At 38.9% G+C, this 22016-nt stretch overlaps 1 protein-coding gene across 2 annotated transcripts in view; it reads right to left on the bottom strand.

Annotated features, from left to right (window-relative positions):
• The window catches only part of XYLB (xylulokinase), an 82298-nt gene that overhangs the window by 5578 nt on the left and 54704 nt on the right, over positions 1-22016 (bottom strand). For both annotated transcript variants that reach the window (XM_026843334.1, XM_026843335.1), the window contains 3 exons: positions 10026-10084; positions 5883-5970; positions 3561-3655 (listed from right to left, as the gene is read on the bottom strand). In XM_026843334.1, the coding sequence (XP_026699135.1) occupies positions 3561-3655; positions 5883-5970; positions 10026-10084 (242 nt within the window). The remainder of the gene's footprint in view (positions 1-3560; positions 3656-5882; positions 5971-10025; positions 10085-22016) is intronic.

Raw genomic sequence — 22016 nt, 5'->3', positions numbered from 1 at the left:
CCTACTTGGCACTAAATTACCAACCTAAACCCATCCTATAAAACTACCTCTCCCCTCCAAAATCTAACTCAACAAAAATATCATTATTTTACATCAATAAATAGGTCATTATAACCTTCCTGGGTAATAAGGTCACTTCTATAAATCTACCTACTTACAAGGCAATTCACCAAAGTCAAGAAAACCTGTTAGGTCTACACTTTCCCTTCTTGAATTTTTGCAGGATTAATACATCTCACTAGAGTCAATAATGCAATCAAAAATTACACATCCAGAGGTAGTGAACTGCACTACGCCTTCTCCCTACAAAGCCCTACAGGAAAATATTACAATAAATGGGACACTATGTCACAGGCACACAACTTGTATGACAAGAGATCAACTCCAGACAATCATGTTCTCTCTCATGCTTTTTTGCTTAATTAACCAACTAGCCAACCATCTCTGTTTTAAGAGATTACTAAAATAGATCTGAATTCTAATGCTGGAATAATAGATTCTTTCTGTCTGTTATCACGTATTTAAGACTCTAGAATCTCCTGGTTATTTCTGTCATGCTCAGTGGTTCTGATTAATCTTTCTCCTCCGGGGGAGAGGAGGTGAGATGACTCTTTAATTTTTGCTATTCTGAAAATACAGAAGGAGGATTCATCATCTTAAATCACAGATGACTGATCTCAGCTAGTTAGGTTGAGTAAGTGACCAAAGACTATCACCATGGTGGTTACCACCAGAATACCTTATGACCTGTTTGCGCATCGACAGAATTAGAAACAAGCTCAAGTGAGCCCCCACACCCTACAAATATACTGTGAAATCAGGTTCAGCTAAGAGAGTCAGGGTCATAGCCACAGAGAGGAATTTATTCTCTTTGAAATGGTCTCTCCAAGGCAGGATGGTCTGCTACAGGATAAAGTCACATTTTTGACAGATAAGTTGGAATGTATGGGACTTCAGTTTCCACTAACTACTAATTCATCACCCATCACAAGCAATATGTTCCCCATTTTGTGACTTCATTTCATTTTACTTGCCCATCAATTTAATTGAACCAGAAAAGCTGTTTTGTGTGCCTTGTCCTTCCTTTCTGAAATCACATTCGTTATCACAAACGATCCCTCAGCAATCAAAGAAACACTTTTTGCATTTTTGGTTCCTGGAAACCCCTACTGCATGCATAAACCTTGGCAATGAAGAGGAAGCTACATCAAACTGTAGTGTTTGACCTCTGTCTATAGGAGGTTTTCCTCTCTCCAATGATCTAACACATGTTGTCTCCAACCTATACCAGGAAGAAAGGATGAACCCAGAACAGATTGCTGTGTTATAACCTGTTTTTTCTCCACCCTGCCAAGATTTAGCTGTGGCCATCCAAAAAATGTAGGGAAGTGGTCCATGGAACTTCACATTGGTTAGCCAGAGTCTTTCAGAAGAGTTCCTCAGTGAGACAGAAGTTAACCTCAGGATGACTCTGAAGTTTATAAAAAGAACTGTCATTTAAGTGAAAGGCTCTAACCTCCAGAATGAAACTGGATGGACAGGGACATGCAGCTCTGTAAAAACCAGAATCAAACTGACTCATCACATTATGAATTTTCACTGCACTGTTCATGCTAACACACTGTATTACTGACAGGCCCTCTGGCTTTCTGCAGTTTCACAGCCATGAAACCAGCCAAGGAATCTACCATCAACTACAAAATTGTAAGACAGGAAGAAAACAAACATTACGTGGAATACGTAATTGCAAGAAGCTGCTTTTAATGGAATGAAGCTGGCAAGCTAAGCTTAAGCACAGGAATGGTTATTCTTTCACATGTTGTTTGGCCACTACCTTCTCTATCATTCACTCTTATCTACTGGGGCAATAATTCACTGCTGTACATCATTTAAAACCAATAAAAAGATATGCTATGAGAGCCAGATCTAACCAAATGGAAAAGGAGAAGAAAAGTATCAAGAGGGAGATAATTAACTCTTTTAGTTTCCAGGCCATTTTATGCAGACAGTAAAATAGAAAGAAGTAAATGAATTTCCCACTGATCTTTCCAGTCAGGTTAGCTTGGCCCCTGCAGGGGTACAAGGTGCTTGCTGCTCTTGCAAGGCCCCTGTGAGTGACAGCTATGTTCCCTGCCCTTGAGTTTTACAGCTGAAGCAGCACCAAGGGGTCAAAAGCAGGTCTCAGCACTCTCCACCTCCACACAAGCCAGCCTGGCAGCTTTTCAGCAGACAGCATTTTTGGTGGGGACAGGGCAGCAACGTGAGGTTGAATCAGACACCAGGGATCTGCTCCTGAAATGTATTCTCTGCAGAAGGCTTCAGCTGCAACAAACACGACACAGGCCATTGCTGTTAATTATTTTATATTTTAAAATGAGGGGGGAAGGTTGAGTAAATGAGATCAGATCAATCAAGTTTAAATTATTCAATGTCTTAATATTTCTGAAGGGGACTTCTATTCGATTACTGAGCTCCTCCATCTCAGTTAATAATTAAATAATATGCTGGCAGGCACAATGCAGCATGATCATTTCTATTATTACTCATGATGATATCTGGTGCTTCACTACACATGTAGCTGGGAGTTAGTATTTCTGGCAGATCATTAATTTCCCAGTTTAAATAAAAGCTTTAAAACCCTGTTGCCTGTAGTTAGGGCACATCCAAATGTCATAAATGGAGAGCACAAGGCTGTGTTGATGTAAAAGAAGTTTCTGCAGAGCTGAAGAGAGAGCTGGATTCATCTCTGGTTATTTAAACTTGTGTTCTCTACGAATCTTGCTATATTGTATTGTTTATTTATTACCGGACATTGTATTTCAGAAGCTGTTGTAAACTAAGGCCTTTGGCACCTGACAGCAAGAAGTGCAGGGCTGCACTGGAAGGCCTGAGACAACAATTCCTTCCTTGGTGTTACAAGGGCTGGAATGACATAGTTATGAACAATGACTCTTTTGCTTTACCTATGTGACCCCATAAAGCACAAGCTTCACATTCAAATGCACTGCAATTCCCAGGATGGGCATGGTACCAAAGATCTGTGCCTACCTGAATCCTGCCAGTTGGCATGCTTTCCAATTGGGAGCTACAAATTAAGTTATATGATTTCTGACCACTGTTTAAGATCAGACAGGAAGGATTTTTGAGGATGTTTTCCAAGAGGCCAAGAGGCACTGTTACCATACCTTTTTCCATGCTGCTTGCTGCAAACAAGTCAAGATTATTTTATCAATATTATCAGTTACAACCTGATCAACCTATACCCAAATTCAATCTATTTTATAACTTTTTCTGAGCTTTAAGGAACCCATTTTGCTCTTTGATCACACCCAGTTAGAAAAAAAATCACTCTCACACACCTGGATGGAGCGATCAGATTACTGCACCATTACAACACTAAAGATCTCCCAAAATCAAATCTATCTTTACAACAAGGAACAAGAATTGTGTATTGAAATGTTTCTTCAATCAATCTATTTTACTAGAAAAATTAGCAAACCACTACATCTTGAAGAAGACAGGAAATGAAAAGAAAAATGGTATTTCCCAAGCTTGCTCACCTCCTCAGCCCCAGCAGTTGGTGTAACAGCCAATTTGGGCTCCGGTGCTAATTTCACAACATCAGCCAAGGACACATTCATCTCAGCTATAAGCCCTGCAATGAGAATCACAATCCTGATCAATGCAAAAAGCATGATGAGGGATGTGCCTTGACTCCCTGGCAAATTAATACATTATATTGATCTTCTCTGGTCAGGTCAGCATTCAGGATTGAAGGATAAATGGCAGAAGATCTTACATTCCCACGCGCTAGCCCAGGAAGTTAAGACTCTCTGATTGAGTTTTTGCCAATCATTCAATTCATACCCTGGAGAATAGGTAAGCAGCAGAAATGCTACTCAACAATATCAGTAATTATTTATGGTTACAACAACACAGTAAACAGCAGTGAAAATATGTGGAAGCAAGGAATTCAAGGACTAAATGTGACTAGACAAAAAAAGGAAGTGAAAACACTGTCAAGAAAATATGCTACAAATTATTAAATATATTTATATATAAGGAAGCAGAGTAATAGGGGACTTCTGCTACTACAGCATTTTTCTTTGCAAGTGAATTGCAGCATTTCAGGAGTTTCGTGAATACCTGCTAAGAACCCCCGGCTAACTGTGGAACACCCTACTTGATGTACACTGCAATATTATTAAGGAGCCCTTGCCATCAATATTTCATTTATATTAGTAGTCTTCACTTTTACTCAATTCCTTTGCCTGGCCAAGAATGAGTCAGCTGAAAGCATCAATCAGAAATGCCATTTAGAAGCATACACAGCAAGCCCCTGGGGCTTGGCTGGCGGAGTACCTGAGCTGAGGAGTCCCTCTATCAGCATGGCATCTGAAATCTTCACTCAAACGCTCTGTCAACCAAGCTTCAAGATTTCATATGCCAAACTGGCAGAGGGAATACACATCTTCCATACATACGAAATATCTGCACAAACTTTAATGATGGCTCCACATTTCACATGCATTCATGGACGAGGAATTTGCCTGCAGCATTAGGTGCTGGGAAGCTTCTGGTGGCTTCTGAAGCAGCAGACAAAGTCTGAGTACAGAGAAAAACAGTTTGGAAACTTGGCCCCCAAGATGGAAAAACAGTCCCATTGTGGCTTCAAACATACTGATAATCTAACAGCACTGTTTCCACTGTCCTGCAAAAGCATACTTTGCATGACAGAACCTTTGTGTCTCTTCTGGAAATAAAGAGGAGACCATGCTGTGTGCATTAAACACATCAACTCAAGTTTTGGCTGTGCAATTTTCTGTGCTGTTTTCAAATGCAAGAGAGCATGTAGTCTTCAGATGTTATAATATGACAGCAGAATTTGCTTCTAAAATTAAGACTTGGCTGATTTCTTCTGATGGCTGATGTTATCTTTTCCATGCTTGTTGCAACCCCATGATCTTACATGAACCTGTACAGAAGCTATCCATGTCTTAAGGTCCAAATCCTAAAGCTTCCAATCAGAAAAACTGTGGCTAACAAAAGTCGGCCTAAATAAGGACTCTGGAATTTGATACATGTTTTGTTGTAAGATATTAGAAGCTGTTTTAAAATGCATAAGTAAAATTTCCTGCCTGGGATTCAAATCTTAAATGGCTGATGGCCCACCCTTAACATATACCTGCATGCATTCATAGATCAAATGAATTGACATTTTATATCTGGGACTTGGGCTGCTGCATTATAGCGAGTGATGTAGTACAGCAAGCAAAATGACTGGTCAACCTAAGAGTATCCTGAGAATTACACTTTTACAAGAGAAAGTGCATACTTGAGCATGGAGCCCAGCACACCTTGCACATCTGCATCTTGACGTTTAAAAGCTGGAAGATACATATAAGGTTTAATAACATTTACTTGGCCAGCAGTATTGCCGGTCCTGTCATCTCCACCCTCTCTGATCTTCTTTGCTAGAATTGACCTTTTGTTTGGTTTGACCAGACAATCCAGCCTGGTCCACAAACTGGGGCAGCAAGCTACACCAGCATCTTCAGTTGGCTGTATTTGTCCAAGAGCAGCACATGGATTTAGCAACTTAACACATTAAGGTCCTAGATCTTTCCCTGTCAGTATCAACAGTTTCCAGGCCCTATTCCTTGGCTGAGAAGCAGTCACCAGACTTGAATTATAATGTAAATGTTATTCTTGGGCCTGATCCAAGTGTACTAAGAGCAAAAACCCCTCTTTGACCTGAGTCACTTTCCAGTCAGATTCACATAGCTTTATTCTCCCCTCATTTTCAGTAATGTTAATCCCAAGTATTAACCAACTGAAATTAAATGCCCAGAACTCTCAGAAGTATCTCCTTACAGTCTTACCATGAATTGCTCTGTAAGCACTTCCTAAACAAGCAGAATTGGCAGTATCGATAGTGTACACTGGTGCGTTGAACACATCAGACAGGACCTGAGAAGTACCAAAGCATGGGTTATGCATGTCCATGAAAGACAATGGATAAGCAATCCCCTATCATTGCTTAGGAAAACAAATAGCTACTGTATACCTCAGCCAAGCATTTGGGTACACATGGAAAGAAGCACTGCAGGCAACAATGAGTCCTGAACTTGTCACACGCCAGGGTATTGGTACATCTGAGCTAGAGATGTAAATGCAGCCAGGAAACAAAGTCTCATTTCTCTCCGGGTCTCTCTATTAAAAATTCAAAGGACCCTAGGTCCAAGCATCATCTCATAAGCCAAATCAGCCCATGCCAAAGGCTTACATTGGGGCAAGGAGATCTGTTCAGGGACCCACAACCGGTGCCTGCTTTCTGCCATCATGCTTATGGCTGAGCCAAGTGGGAAGGAAGGAAAGAGGAACCAGTCACGGCTCCTCAGTTCTTAACTTTGATAAAAGAAAAACCTCCAGCAGTATGAAGGTCTGCTACAATTTTCCTGTGTTCAAGGGATCTTTAGCTATGAAGGTATACCAAGACACTTCTCAACTTGGCTTCAGAAATACAAAGAAAATTTTACAGGCAAATGATTTGTTACTGTATCCAACAGATACTAAAGTTATTCAACCACACATCGCTCTGCACTGAAATTGTCACCAGGCATCTCACATTCACTGAGTACATGTGCTCTTCCCCACAGTGCAGGTTTAAGAAAACAGATACAGAAGGGGAAAAATGAAGACATATTTGGATAGGAACACTGGAGGTTCAGTAACTGTATTCCAAAAACATTGTCAACAAACTCTTTCCATTTTGGTTTCATCACCTCTAGGGTTGCAAGTGCCCCTCAGGCTGAGCAATGCAAGAAGCAGGTAACAATTCAGATTTAACATCTGCTGGTTTTATTACTTTTGCCAAAGGGAACAGTGTATCACCCGATTTACAATCATACAATCGAGTCTAAAGCAATGCCAGAGCATCCAGGAATCCAAACCATTTGGATTACTGATCTGCAAGCCCAATCCAGGAATTTATAGCCCTACTGATCATGGGCCCCAAGGCTTCATAACAGATGACTAACAAGTTCAATCCACACATGCTATCCAAAAAAAAAAAAAAGTGTGTGACATTTCTAAAGGATTTTGCCTCTTTTTCTAAAAATCTGTTGGGAATCTGCAAACTAAAACCTTTGAAAACCACCAATTTTTATTATTTTAAACAAAAATGGCTGGCTGCTAACTAGAATACAATGGAAGCCTGAGCTTATGCATTTAAAACTCTCTCTTCTGGTAAGATAGCCAAGTCAGTATTGCCTAATTTTGTTTGCAAGCCAACACTGAGCAATACATGAGCTTCAGTGCTAGAGGACAAATGGAAAATTAATCACGGAATCCATTAAAAAGCCCTCTGGAAATTATAAGGTCACAGAGTGCTGGTTCCACTGCCCATCCTGCCAGCCAATACTACTGTATTGTTTCAGCACATTTCCCATCTGCTTCTTCATCTCATCTCTAATCTGTATTTCTTAAGTTTGAATTGTACGTTCTTTTGGACAACAGAGATCTGTTTTGTTTTGGTTTGCATCTCTGCACAGCCTTATACAATGCAGCCCTACCCTATACTGAATGCTAATAAGTGCTGTAATACTACAAATAATAGCTACCTTTTGTGACAATTAAAATTATTCAAAGTTCATATATTTAGTAAGTAATTTGAAACTGTGGTCTCTCTCATGAATAATTTTAAAAGAAACTGTTAAGAGGTTTTACGGTTAAAAAAATTTCACTGCGTTTCATGTGGTTATTAACCAAGCACCATGTATGTTATAGAAAGGTTCCCAGAACCATGGAGAAAGCCACCCTACTATACTTTTTTAACAAATTTTCCTAAGTTGCCTCCTTTGTGGTGTAAAATATAGGAGTTAGTGAATGCTGATTAATTAAATGATAGTCTTTTGTAGCCCTGGAACAAATTACCCAAAATTGACCATGATAAGAGTGGAAGCTGTTATACTTCGTGCAACTGATATGGTTTCTGAAGTTTTGATTAAATTAAAAAAGAGAATCCAATTAACCAGTGATTGAATTAAATGGATGACACTGTATTGATCATATTATTTTAAGACACTTCTAATGAGTTTTAAAAGCAGCTGTATTGTTACACGTGAATAGCAAGCACCACAGCCACCGCTCTCCCATCCCCACAATTTTTCAGCTGTGTATGTCACAGAATTACATGTTATAATGACGAGTGGTGTTCCTCAGGGGTCAGTTTTGGGACCACTGCTGTTTAACATGGGGAGAGAGTCTTTATCAGGGAGTGTAGTGATAGGACAATGGGTAATGATTTTAAACTGAAAGAGGCTAGATTCAGATTAGATAGAAGGAAGAAATTCTTAACTGTGAGGGTGGTGAGACACTGGCACAGGCTGCCAAGAGAGGCTGTGGCTGCCCCCTCCCTGGCAGTGTTCAAGGCCAGGTTGGACGGGGCTTTGAGCAACCTGGTCTAGTGGAAGGTGTCCCTGCTCGTGGCAGAGGGGGTGGAAGTAGATGATCTCTAAGGTCCCTTCCAACCCAAACCATTCTGTGATTCCATAAGGTTGTTCAGTTTCTACCTTCATTCCACAGCAAGGAAAACCTACTGGCACCTAAATCAGGGATAGAGCTTTAAAAACAAACTCATATATTAATCCAGTTTCTTTCCTGATGTATCCTTCATAGAATTACTCCAGAAGGGACCAATGTTTTAAGCAAGTAACCTATGAGTTAATTTTCCAACGTCAAGTTCCTAAGCAAAATAACCAAAGCAAATGAAAAGTAGTGACATCTACAGGCAAAACATGCCAAATTTGTTGTGTCCCAATCAGCTGCACAACCAATGGTTATACAAACATGTGTTTTAGATGCCTCAGGAGAGAGTGAGCTTTCTGCTCTTTGCCCTTCAACCTCCATTTATTCCAGCTCAGGATTCACAGAGCAGGCCAGTTTCCTTTCATATGACTGTAATTGTCAAATAATATGGTACATAGTTGAGGCTGTCCTCTAGACTCTCTCTAGCTGACGGAAAGGAACTGGCATGTCCAGAAAGCAATTCACCCTGTGTTGACTAACTTCAATAACAGGACTCAGCTCAAGATTAAGACAGATGCCTTTTGGTGTAAACATCTAGCTCCAGGCTGTGTCTGCACCTCTAGTTAAAGGGGAGCTTCTCAAGGCAGTCAGTGGAGTACAGAAAGCTCTCTGGCTCACCCGGAGGGAGACATCTACATTTAATAAGTTAAAACATCATCCAGTTTCCTTTGCACTGTAACTGACCAGATCTCCCCTGACCATTCAGGCAAGATGAATCCCAACCCAGATGTATAGTTCTGTGATAGCAAAAGCCAAGTGAGAGAAACCTCTCGCCATTCATGAGGAAGGCTTTGCCATACCTCAATGGGCAGGAAACAGAGAGCATGCAGTACATTGTTCTCAAGAAGACAGGCGAAGGATCTTAACCAGGGCTGGATGTGCAGCAACAGCAGCAGAGGAGGAAGTGGGAAGAGGGGGGACAGACTGTACAGAAGCATAGCCTCCCCCGATATGTGACACAATGCTAAGAAGTAACAGATATATTCAGAACAACAAGGGCAGGCTTAGGGGGTTTATTTGGGATTTTTTGTTTGTTTGGTGTGGGTTTTTTGTGTATTCAGCTCCAGTAAAATCCCCCTCCAACTTTGATCTGAATTACAAAAACTACAAAAATGTCAGGTATCATATCAAGCCTCCTCTTGATTTCTTTGCTGACTGATTTGATATAAGTGATGAGACCTGGAAATCACCAGTTCTTCAGATACACATTCATAAAACTAGTTGAGTGTAAAAGAACCTTTAAAGTTCAATATAAAATTAGCACTGAGCTAAGTTTCTACACTAAACCTGAAGAAAAGCCCCAAAGACCTGCAACTGATTCACAATCCCATATCCACACCTTCCTGGGCAGCTGCAGTGATCTGGATTCAGTACACCAAAATAAAGGTGCAGGTTAAACTGCAAGTTCAGTTCAAATGATTTAATTTTCTGCTTACCTGTAAGATCTTTTTATTGTGAGATGCACCACCAGTAGCCAAAATCCTTGTTCTGGGCACTGCAATGCAATACAACACATAGATCAGACTGAAAGTGCACAAGTACATATTGTCAAGATTTGCACTACTGAACCAAGCAGTGAGAACAAGGAGGTGGGAGTCAAATGGTCTGGGCTCTCTCTCTGTACCTCTAATTCACCTTCTGTAAAAAAGGAGATAATACCAATTACCCACCTTTCCAAGGCACATTAGAACACTTCCTTAGAAGAGGCAACATAAATATTGCAGATCTGTTATTATAGTGCTATCAAAGTCAGGGAGATTCGCAAAAGATATATACAATAAGAAAGGCAGAGTGTTATTATACTACACTTCTGGTTTGAGGTCAGATTGGTTTGGTTTACAGCTGTATATACACAAACTGACAGATAACCTTTAAAATAAGCAGTATTCTCCAAACTTATCTCCTCATGACGTTCGCAGTCAGAGTTCACTGAAACCTGGGCAATCCCTATATACCTGAATGACAAGGAAGTGTGTCAAAAGGTAATTACAGATGGTCTAAGTCACCAACAATTCATCCAATACAAACCCACAGCTTTGGGGGTGTTAAAAAAAATATCCTGCATTCTTTAGTCCTTAAAGAAACCCACCCTTTGTTCTCACGTTCCTGAATGTCTGTTCTGTGCTTTATCATTTGTGTGCATGCTCCTCTGGAGCATGGCATGCAACAAGCCATGCATCTATCTATAAACACAATTCAGCAAGGCATTATGAACACAAGTAATCCAAATGATCTCACTGAAATTCTTCAAAGGCTTAAAAAAATAAATGCATAAATACTTTGATATCATATATTTTAAAAATCTAGCCACTTAATTACCTTGATTTATAACAACAGTAAGTGATACAATCATGTGTACCCTCCCAAAAGGGGAAATTTATTGTGGTTATTGTTTTGTTACCTTAACCTCCTTTTTAATAAAAGCTAATTTATTTCTCACAAGGCAAAGCTGGTCAACTTATACTGATGCCCTAAATAACATAGTCATTTATCCTTTCAAGTATCTTAATGACAAAAGCCCCAAAGACAGAATTAGAAACAAAGACAAGATGCAGCTCACCATGCCATTTCTAGACCCACAGCTAGGTGCTCAGGTGGAGTCTAAGACCCAGACAAAGCATTGCATGGGGGACCCTATTTTACTGATAAATTTAATTTTATTTTCCTCTTTGGAGGATATTCAGTGATGCACAAATTGGGTTTTAAAAGCCATTAGGATCTCTGTCAATGTCAGTAAACAAATAAAACAAACAGCAGAGTGATTCCTCAGGGAAAACAAGTTTCAATTATACCAACACAGAGTGACAGATCCCTGCCAAGATTATCACAACAACATAATAGCACAGAAACCAGTGAAAAATAACTGGTAAGCCTCTGTTCCTAGAAACCAAACTGAACTCTACATGATTTGCCTAGTGGTTGCAATTCTGTCTTGCTAAAACCTTGTTGTGAATATAAATTCTTGCAGAACTACCATATCCAACATGAAAACACCACATTTCAGAGACAGCCAGTAAGACAGCATGAGAAACAAACATAACTGCTACACTCCACAACAGCTAAAACCAAAGAATAAGGCGTGCTTGCTCTCCACTGCCTCTGGAAAGGGCCTTAATAAACTGCTGGGATATCACCGTCAGGAAAGAATGGTGGACAACAGAAAAGTGGTAAAGCCAAACAGCAACCACCCCTGTGAAAATCACAAGCCTATCCTAGTTCAACTGCTTCTTGCATTTCCATCTTCATGCTAGCTCCATGTCTTAGGGCTTCTGCTCCACAACCTTCCAAATGTTTCAGAGCTCTGTCATATATATTGCTGCCTGCTTCCACTGGTAACTGGTGGGCCAGGTAGGGCTGATTTGTGCCTTGTAGCTGACTCCAGTGCCCCTGTAACAGGTTTGTATCAGGAATCGAGGACTGGACATAAGACTTGCTCCTTGCTAGGTCAGAAGATTCAGGTTTTAGCTATGTTATCAATTTATGCCATAACTGTAATTCCGGATACTTCTATATAAATAAGTTACCACAAGAAAAGTAGGGATGAATTTGCAGTGCATTAGCTATTCAATACAAACTGCTCATAAGTATGCATTTACCCTACTATTAGTTGAATTAGGTATCTACCAAGAGGGCAAACAGATCTGAGTCTAAAAGTGCTTAACACCCTGATTATCTGCACAACCATCTTTATTCAGACTAATTCTTTAATAGAAAAATACTAAGAATTGTTTCAGTATATAGCTAACCTACTTGATTAAAGAAACCAACTTAATTTACACTGTGAAGTTTCTCATGTGGGTTGCACATCTCAAGTTATAAATCGGATCAGCTTGTGAATACAAACACACAGTAAAAAAACCCAAAACCCTATGCTGAAGTTACATGATGGGCAAAACCATTCTTTCTCCTCCACTTCTAATAATTAGGATGGGTTACTTCTCTAAAACATATCCCAGAAGGTAACAGCCTAGTGAACCCTAGCCATCACTGTCTGACAACAGAATCTGACCTGCTGTACTGGTGGGACTGGTCCATCCAGACCACATGGAAGAGTGATCTTAGGTGAACCCAGTGTGCTGTTTCCAGAGGCAGCTCTGCTTGTGGTCAGAGCAGAGAAAGCAGGTTCCCTGGTTAAGTTTCAGCTACTTCTTAGAGATGAGGAGTAGGTCCCAAAAGAACTTCCTTGAATTTGCTGAATTTTAGGTTTACCTCTCATTTCAATCTCTCCAGAGAATGAGGAAAACACATTGATCACTGATTTCAGGGATTGTCTTTTTAAAGCCAATATTGTGTGCTTTACTGAACAGTGGACATTTGCTCTGAGATGTGTAATTGGATACATCTCATAAATAAATAAAGCAAGCCCATCATTTATGTATACAGGGGCATTAACAAAGACATTGTTCATCCATCACTAGCAGTGTTCTCAGCCAGCTGTGTTTGAATCTGTCAAGAGGTACCATCTATCCCCTAAGGCAGTGCACACAAAGAACTTAAATACAGTGTTACTAAAAAAAAAAAACCAAACAACCAACTGTAGCAAACATAATTCATTAATTCAATTCTTTGACAGTTGAGAGAATCAGATTTAAACATCTTTTAATTAAAAGCTCCCTGCATAGTACCTAACCAACCAGTTTATTTCCTTCCTGTTTAAAAACTAATGATTTTTTAGAGAGATGATACAGAATTTTAACCCTATCTAGCAAGCAGCTGCACATGTCATGGTGTCAGCCTGCAATATACATATCTTTTACAGATTTATTATCTGCTGTGGAATGTGGCAACTGATCTAATGAAATTCAGTTAAAATAATAATTCTTACTGGACAGAAGGAGGAGGGAAGACCCAAGTAAAGAAGTTTACTTACACAAGAAGATTGAGCATAAGGCACTTTCCCACACAAGGCTGAGAAGTCAGCCCACTATATATATGTTGCTACTCACACAACCACCCCCATTCTGCCTTTCACAGAGATCCAGACAGAATTGAGTGACGTTACAAGTTCAGCTCCTGGCTCTTGTTTTCAGCCAAAATATTGATTTCATTGAAAGGCACATAGGGAAGAAAAAAAAAATTTGTCACTGAGAAGAGAGAGAAATTACTGTTATTTGTGTTCAGCCATTGTCAGTGGTCCCAAAAAGACTGAAGTCCTGCATCACTGTATATTTACAAACACAGAACTGATGTCTTCCCAGAAAAGCAAGTAGTTTAAACAGATTAAGACAAAAGGTGGAAGGAAAAACAAAGATTTTAGATGTGCAGACTCAAAAAGCATTGCCCAAGTGGTTTCAGCAAGTGAGACACTGGAATCAGTAACCCAAGGCAAGTCTCTCCCAAAAAGACAACCCCTCTAATGGTCTTGGCACATAACCATAGCTATTAAGAAAAATAATCACATAAGCAAACTCACATCAATCAGAAGGTTAGTGCTGATAATTAGCACCAAAAGTCTGCTGCCACATCATTTGCACAAGGAGACTGGAGGTAGAAATTCAGCCTCCTGTTCCACCAGAACAGGTCTGGATGCTGACATCAATGGGATGACTCCTGACCTCAGGGCTTTTGGATCTGGCTATATTTCAACTGGATAGTAACAATGTGCCTGTGTCAGTCCAGAATTTTGTGGGCTCATGCTCCACAAAGTCCAAAAGCAGAATTTGACCTTCCATTTTGAGGCTGAAAACTCTTCAACTTGTTCATCTAAATTTCCAGTGCTACGCACAGCCCTGGTTTGTACCCTAAACTCCAGGGACTTGCTGACTTTCAAAACTCCTAAAAGACATTTTCAAGGCTTCATCCAAACAACTTCATAACGTCTTTCTCATCACAACTGAATCCATAAATAAAACAGAACAATAGAACATGCATTCAAAAAGCGGCTGATTATGCACATGAACCCACGCCAGCTGTAAGCATGATTGCGAATAACTGCAATTTACAATTTGCAAGCAACGAGAAAAGTATCAGCCCCTCCTTTATTTCTCTGATTAACTCCAAACACTATAATTTTAAAAGAAGTATTTTCTAGCTTTTCATTCAAGAAAAACAAAACAAAAATATATTATTACTTTGTCCCATTTATAAAATAAATGCTCCAAAATCATCCTCCTTGCATATTAACTCTCCCAAAATTCATGTTCATCTTTCTATTTCATGTGAAGACTATGAAATTAAATTCCTGTTATGGTAAAAGGTTTCTCTTGTCTATACCCTTTAAGATATGAAAATGTACAAGGTACTGAGTGCCCTTTATATGCCACTGAATTCTAGGACTGAGTCCAAAGGCACTTGCTTCTCCTGCCTTATTGGTGCTGCATCACTTCTGACATCCTCAAGTATTTCATAACAGAGAAAAAAAAGATTGCCAGAAACCAGCCTTCAGCACATTCAACAGTATCTACCTCACGGAGGCAAAAGAAATGTAAACTGAAACACACTCTTTTTGTTTCTTTTCCTTTTTTTTTTTTTTTTAATTTAGACCATTACAATAGCCCAAGTGAATAAATTACAAGCTTGAAGCCAAATATTCAAATTCAGCCACCTTTACAATTCTGAAAACAATACAGTAATTCATAAAAGCTATTCAAAAACTATTTTTAGAAGTGTTTCTGACCTTCACTTTGAAGCTTCAGCTAATTTATTAGCTAATTTATTGCAGAGAAAAGCAAGCCGTATCTGCCATATAGGTTGGCTATTTTCTTACTTATAAGCAAAGAAGTTTTTGTATTTCCTAATGTGCTTTAATTTCACTGAGAGTTACAATTGCTCCAATGCATGTCAGAAATTTTCCAGACATAGAATTTATTCTTATTTTTAAATGCAGTGCCTGAGGAAGAAAAACAACTTTTAAGGACAGAATTGATCATCATAGAGCAACTATCATACCAGCTGTAATTCAACAGGGGAAAAAAGCCTCGATTTTCTTAGCAGCAATGACAAATATAGCTAATATTCTTGACATTTATGTTACTTACATAGATAAAGTCTCTACAATGATGTAGGGGAGAACAGGCATGATTCTTCTTGCTCAAACTGCTGTAAGGCAAGAATAAAACCACTAAAATGAGTAGATATGCACAAAAGTGAAACTGAGTAGGAACAGTATCTGTAGTCGAGACTCATATGCTACTGCTAGTCTAGGTCACCTTATGTTCTCAAGCACCTTCTAACAAGCAGAAATCGTTCTTCATGAGGATGCCAAATTTGGCTTTCCTAAGACCTTGCTTCAATAAAAACAAAACTTAGTATTTCACAACCTGAACCTTGAAGACACCAAATCACCTAACTGAAAACCTTTTAGTCAAGCTCACTTCAGGTATGAATTCAAAATTTAACGTTGACTCAAAGCCTTCCCCTTTTTGATGGATTTCAGAAAAAATAAACATAGAAAAACATGTAGATAAATTCCCCCTTAACAGCACATTAAATTATTGCAGATCACCCCAAAAAATACACACAGCCTAAGATGTACTACAGGTAACAAAACCTACTCAAGATACAATTCTACTGACAACTCAACTTCACTGATGTCAGCAGAGTTATACAGCAAGGAAAATTTTGATACATGAATGGTAAAAACTTACTTGGGAACAAACAGATCAATAGTCATAACGCTGTTATAACACATACATTGACATGCTCACAACAAGACCTCTGAAATATTTGCACTTCTTGTATAGAAATACTGCAGAGTTGCAAGTGCTTATCAATTTCTATGTTGGTTTTTTTTTAAGGCACAGATCTTTATTTGACAGAATATTTTGATGAAGCCTGGGATAAATTCCAGTGGTAATGCATGAAAAAAAAAATCCACAAATCAGCTAGAGTTTACAGCAAGAGGAAAAGGCTGATTCAGACCAAACAGTTTCGTAGATATAGGCTGAATATTTTGGAAAAATAATTCCTTGAAAGTTTTTAAGGAAAGAGATGAAAGATAAACTAGAAGAACCACTTAAAATCTGTTTAGTCAAGACTGAAAATGTATTTGGGGAAAAGTCCTCTCCTAGAAGTAATTCAATAAACTCTTGCTGTCTATAACTTGCATAAATTCTCGGTTCTGAATTAATTCCTTAAAGAAAAAATAAGTAATATATCTCATTAATTAGTAAGGTAAAATGGGTTCATGTACCAATGGAACTGGCTTACATCAGGTGTAATGTTTTATTTTTGGCCACTCAAAGTTTTCCTCTTTTGTTACCCAAAGTTTGGATATGGCAAGAACTGTGAAGTTTTAAAATAGTGTGTGTTGGGGAAAAATACTAATCACCACAAAATATATTCAGCAGTTGTCCAAACATCCATGAAATAGCCAAGGCTACAATTAAAAGCTTAACATAAAGCGCAACCTGCTTTGATTTACCCCATGTTTCCCCAATTACTCATAGGCTCTTGGCAACACCTCTACCTTCACCTTCCACCTCAGAATTCCTGTCGTTCAGCAAATAAACATGAAATCTGGAACCAATGTTACAAATTAACGGATTCTCAAAAAATATTCTGAAGCAGGTAGTACCAGTCTGAAAACAAAACCTACAGGAGATCCAAACTGGGCATTTGAAATCTAGCCATCACATCCAGCTATTTAATAACCTATCTAGAGAGAGCTGCAAAAATGTAAAAGGTCAGAATGGACCACCTGCTTAAGCAAGATCACACCACTTTCACACAGTGAACCCACCATTCAGCCCAGCGCTGTATTCACTCAACTACAATAATCTGAAGAAGACACAGAACCTCAGCTGAAGGACTCAAAGTGACAGAGAATTTCCTGTGTCTACAGTTTTTTTTCTTCATGTTTAATACCTTTAAAGTTAAATATTTGCACTCTCCCATAATTTAGATTTTTATTCTTTAAACTTATGGTCACTTGATCTTTGTGGCTTTAGCCTTCCAGTTAAAACATTATCATAGAATTGAGTTTCCCCTTCATGTGTTGGCACTTACAGACCACAGTTAAATTGTATCTTGTCTTTCTTTTTGATAAACTAAGGATATTAAGTTCTGGTACTGATTAAAAGGTGTAATTTCAAGACCACAAACCACTGATGTTTAGTGCTGCTGGTATACTACCAGTGCCTAGCAGGAATGTCTTCACCACTAAAACCACTATTAAAAAAGAGCATTAAAAATGTCTACCCTAGAAGGATCTGACGCTGCATGCTGTCAGTTTGCCTATCCAAATATTTAGTAGGAAAGTGCCAGTTTATAAAAACTCCTGATAAATCAGAGAACCTTGTGCTAGAAAACGGCCTGGCTTCTTGGGAGAATGGTCCAGCTTTGAAGGTCTGTAGCTCCAACAGACACATGGCCTGAAGAGTCCTGTGGTAGGAGATCAGGTGTCCTATATTTCCCGTCATAGGAAGCCCCAGAGTTCAGAAGGGCTCTGCACTGAGCTACACAACAGTGCCTCTGGGAACCCTGGAAATGCAAGCTTACAATTCCTGCTGCTCAGTTACCAGGACTGGAGATGAGACATTCAGTCAGGAACATGCAAGATGTTCCCAGAAATTGGTTAAAAAAAAAGGTCATTGCAGCGTTTTCCACTGACTAAAACCAACAATTTTTGTTTAATGTGCTCTGTTGCTAGCACTGTAGCACAGCCCAGTACTTCCTCAAAATATTCTGACACATGAGAAATTTGTGCTTGAAACTCAGCAAAATATACACCCTCCCATGCCTATCATAACTCTGATGTGTATAATTACCACATGTGGCTTTACAGATCACACGTCAGTAAATAATGCTTACTACTGAGTTATTTAGAAACACAAAAGCCATCATTGTTTCAATTTTACAAAATATTTGTCTTCATATACAGCAATATTCAGACTTGCAAATCTTCTAAGGAAAAACAGAAAATTACATCAGCAAATCTACATATGACACCATCCATTGAAGGTTAAAATAAGAAAAGCAAGGAGATAAATGAGCTGCCCAAGGTCACACAAAATCAGTAGAACAACCAGGAATAGAACAAAGGCCTCTTCATTACTTAGATCACAAACACATTCAATTCTGCATTAGTTAATCTGCAGAGTCTGTGCATCAGTAGCAAGACATGTCCACCGGAGAAAATATAATAATAATCAGCATTACCTAAAAACACAGGATGTAATTAAAAGGTACAGGGTGTGATGACCTGACTTTGAATGCCACTTGAATGAAGAAAGGAAAGAACATCCTATCAGCTGTTTTGATTTTAGAGAAACCAAAACCACCACAAAATTGGGAAAAAATCAGTGTGAGATCTAGATTTGCAAACCAGATCTCTACCAGATCTCAAGACTACTCTGCTTCCCTCAACACTGGTCTTTGCATCTTATCAACAACATTAACAGAAGTTCTCTAGAAAAGCAATAGAAAGGAGTCAGAGACCCAAGTATAATTTTATTTTTGCAAAGGATAAGCCAGCCGAAAAACAGGAAAGAATTTACAAAACAAGGCAATTTGGATGTTTTCTTTACAAGATTTCTTAAAAGAATGACTACAATTATTTTGGCATCCACAAATATTGCCTTCCTCTCCTAGTCCTGTAAGACTTTTGTGTTTGGTGCTGCTGAAGAATTTTTCTTCTTGATTTCTTTTTAATACTTGCTACTTCTCTCAACAGAAATAACCTACAGGTTGTAAAGTACTTTGCAAGAATAAAATTAATTGATAGGATGGTGTACCTGCTCACAAAAAACGAGGCTGAGGTAGCAGAAAATTTGTTTATTTTGTTTGTTCAATGAAGTTCCATATGCCAAGAAGGGAAGTAAATATATTGAGTAGGAAACATTTGCTCCTTTTTTTTCCCCTAAAAACTATACCAAACTCACTAGCAGAAAAAAAAAACACAATGACCTTCTTTGTGACTGTGATGGGTTACTTCAATCCTCTGAACCTCCTTTCTGCACCTACAGAATACAGCACTGGGGACCGCTTGTACCAGTTGAGGCTCTGAGCACTACTAAAGTCTTCTGTTATTAATAAACCTTCTGCTTTCCAAGTGGATTATTTATAAATGAATTTTGTGACCTCTGACGGGCTAGAACTAAACAAAGAATACAGTTTTTTCCCCCTCTAACTGAAACATAAAGGATACAGAAAAATGAATAGAAAGAAGCAATTAATATTTCCTAATAATTGTCATATTGAATGGGACAACTGCTACGTTTCTTGGGGTTTTTGCGCAAAAAGGTTCCAGGTAACTATTCATTCACAGGGCTGGGTTCGTGTAAATTGGATGCTGTTGCCAAGCAACTATAGGTGCTAAGGAATGAAATACAGTCTGCAGAAACCTAATAGCCTGGAGAGAAAAAGAACTACAATCTGAGATTTATGGCATATTATGAAAGGAAAAGAGTCATTCTCCCACACACAAAGAACACAGATACTTTATTATAAATGTCCTTAGCGTCTTTTTCTAAGGCACAATTAAGCAATAAAATCCACACTCCACCCCAAATCAAACAGGTAAATTCTTCTTTTTTTTTAACGTTACGTTCATTAAGCTTTCTAGAAATAGATCTTGAGAAATTTGCTACCAAGACAAAAGCTAAAATTTAGCCCAAAGATCTTTCTTTTGCACAAGAAAAATGTTAGCTATACAGACGGCACTGCAACTGCCAATCAGCTATCTACTTTACCTTCTTATGTTTTTATACCATGCTCATTAACATTGCATCTGATCATCAGAAATTCTCTTTAAGCTTATTAAGATTTTAAAATATTTTTAGCAAGTTAATTAGAATACATTAACAGAGCTCATCTGTGTTCACCCATCATGCATATTTTATTTTATTCAGGCAAATTGCTTTTAAATGAAATATTAGACCTAGGAAGGGTATGCTGTTGGGTACTGAACAATGCAACCCCTTAGTACAAACATCCACTCCCAAACAACCTAATGACTTCATGCCACCGGGAAGTGGGGAGATTTTCTGATGGCAAAGGGGTTTCTTTAGTGCCTGCCCTTATCACAATCCCCTCCAGCTGGGGTGTGGGTACACAGACCTGGTGGATCATCCTAGTACCTGAACCATCCTCAGTTGCCATAATGTTCCTGTACAATGGATAAAAGTTAAAGCCGCAAGAGACCACTGCAATGGGAACCAAAGGGCCAGCTAAAGAGAAGGAAAGGTCTTCAACCCCTCACACTGTAGTACAAAGGCTTTTACAAATTCATGTTTGATGGGGTTTTTTTCTCCTGCTGACACTGTCTAAAGATATCATTTGATCTTAAGGCAGGTGCAATTAGAAGCTCTGTCATAGTGTGGCACAGGTTTCTAACAGGCAGAGGTGCACGTGTATTTAGCAGAATAGCAAGAACAGCTCACAAAGAACGAACCTGAAATAGCCTTTGCTAATTATCACCAAATTCAATCACATAAAATTAAACAGCAGTTTATAAGGAAAAGGGAGACAGCAAAAATACCTTGGGGTATTTTTGGCATGCCACTTGAAGAATTTCACTCAAGTGAAATGAAGGCCATCAATGGACACTGAAAAGTAACTACAATACTACTGTAAGACATTCCTCAAGCTCCTGCTATACATTCATTCAATCCAGTCAAATATGACATCTTTGAAATTGTTTCTTTAGGCTCCATACAGCTCAAATCCTTCCTATCTAAGGAAGGGTGGAAAGTCACACTAATTTCATCAACAGTTCTCAAGCTAAGCGGTTACTTTGAGAGATCTGCATAAATGAAAGAATGAACAAAGTTTGTCAACCTCATGCTTGATTCAGATTTTGCACTCTTGCTGAATTTTAATTAACCTGACACAGATTGCAGAGCTGACATATTTGATTCAGATAGTAAAGAAAACACTCTTTAAAAAAACAACAGGTCTGAAGCTTTTGATGAGCGATCATACAATCCACATCAAAACAAACATTTAAATCTCAGTCACCACACATTTCACGATCTGCATCATTAACACTGTCTGGTTTGAGGGATTTTGATAATCTCTTTTAGAATCTGTAACAGTTCCTTATCTCTGAGGCACTGATGCCTTTTAACCAACGATCATTATTTAGGCATGCTTTACGCCTGTAGCCTTCCCTGAGACGTTAATCTCTTTCATTCTAGAGGCTGCTCTTTCATGAGCTGCTGTCATACTCCCCATGTTTTCTCCCACTGATGAACCCCAAAACTGGAGCTTCAATGGAGCATTTCATCTAGCATTTGGCTGAACACATCAGCCATGCTGCCAGAGGGAAATTTTAATCACAGCTGGGCAATTCTATGGTAAGCTCTTCCAAAGGCCAAGAGAAGAGAACATAGCGATGGGTGAAGTACTGAATCCAAAACCACCCCGTCAAGTTTCCTTCTATTTCTACATTTATTAATCAACTCAAATATCAGAAGCATAAGCTGCAGTCTGTGCCTTCTCCTCAAGCTTGACCAAGCAGAAGAAGTTTTGCATTTTAAAGGAATTCT

The sequence above is a fragment of the Athene cunicularia genome, assembly GCF_003259725.1.
Source record: "Athene cunicularia isolate RWA chromosome 2 unlocalized genomic scaffold, athCun1 chr2_part1, whole genome shotgun sequence".
Taxonomy (NCBI): domain Eukaryota; kingdom Metazoa; phylum Chordata; class Aves; order Strigiformes; family Strigidae; genus Athene; species Athene cunicularia.
The sequence above is the reverse complement of the archived record's forward strand: the minus strand, read 5'-3'. Positions and strand labels throughout refer to the sequence as shown.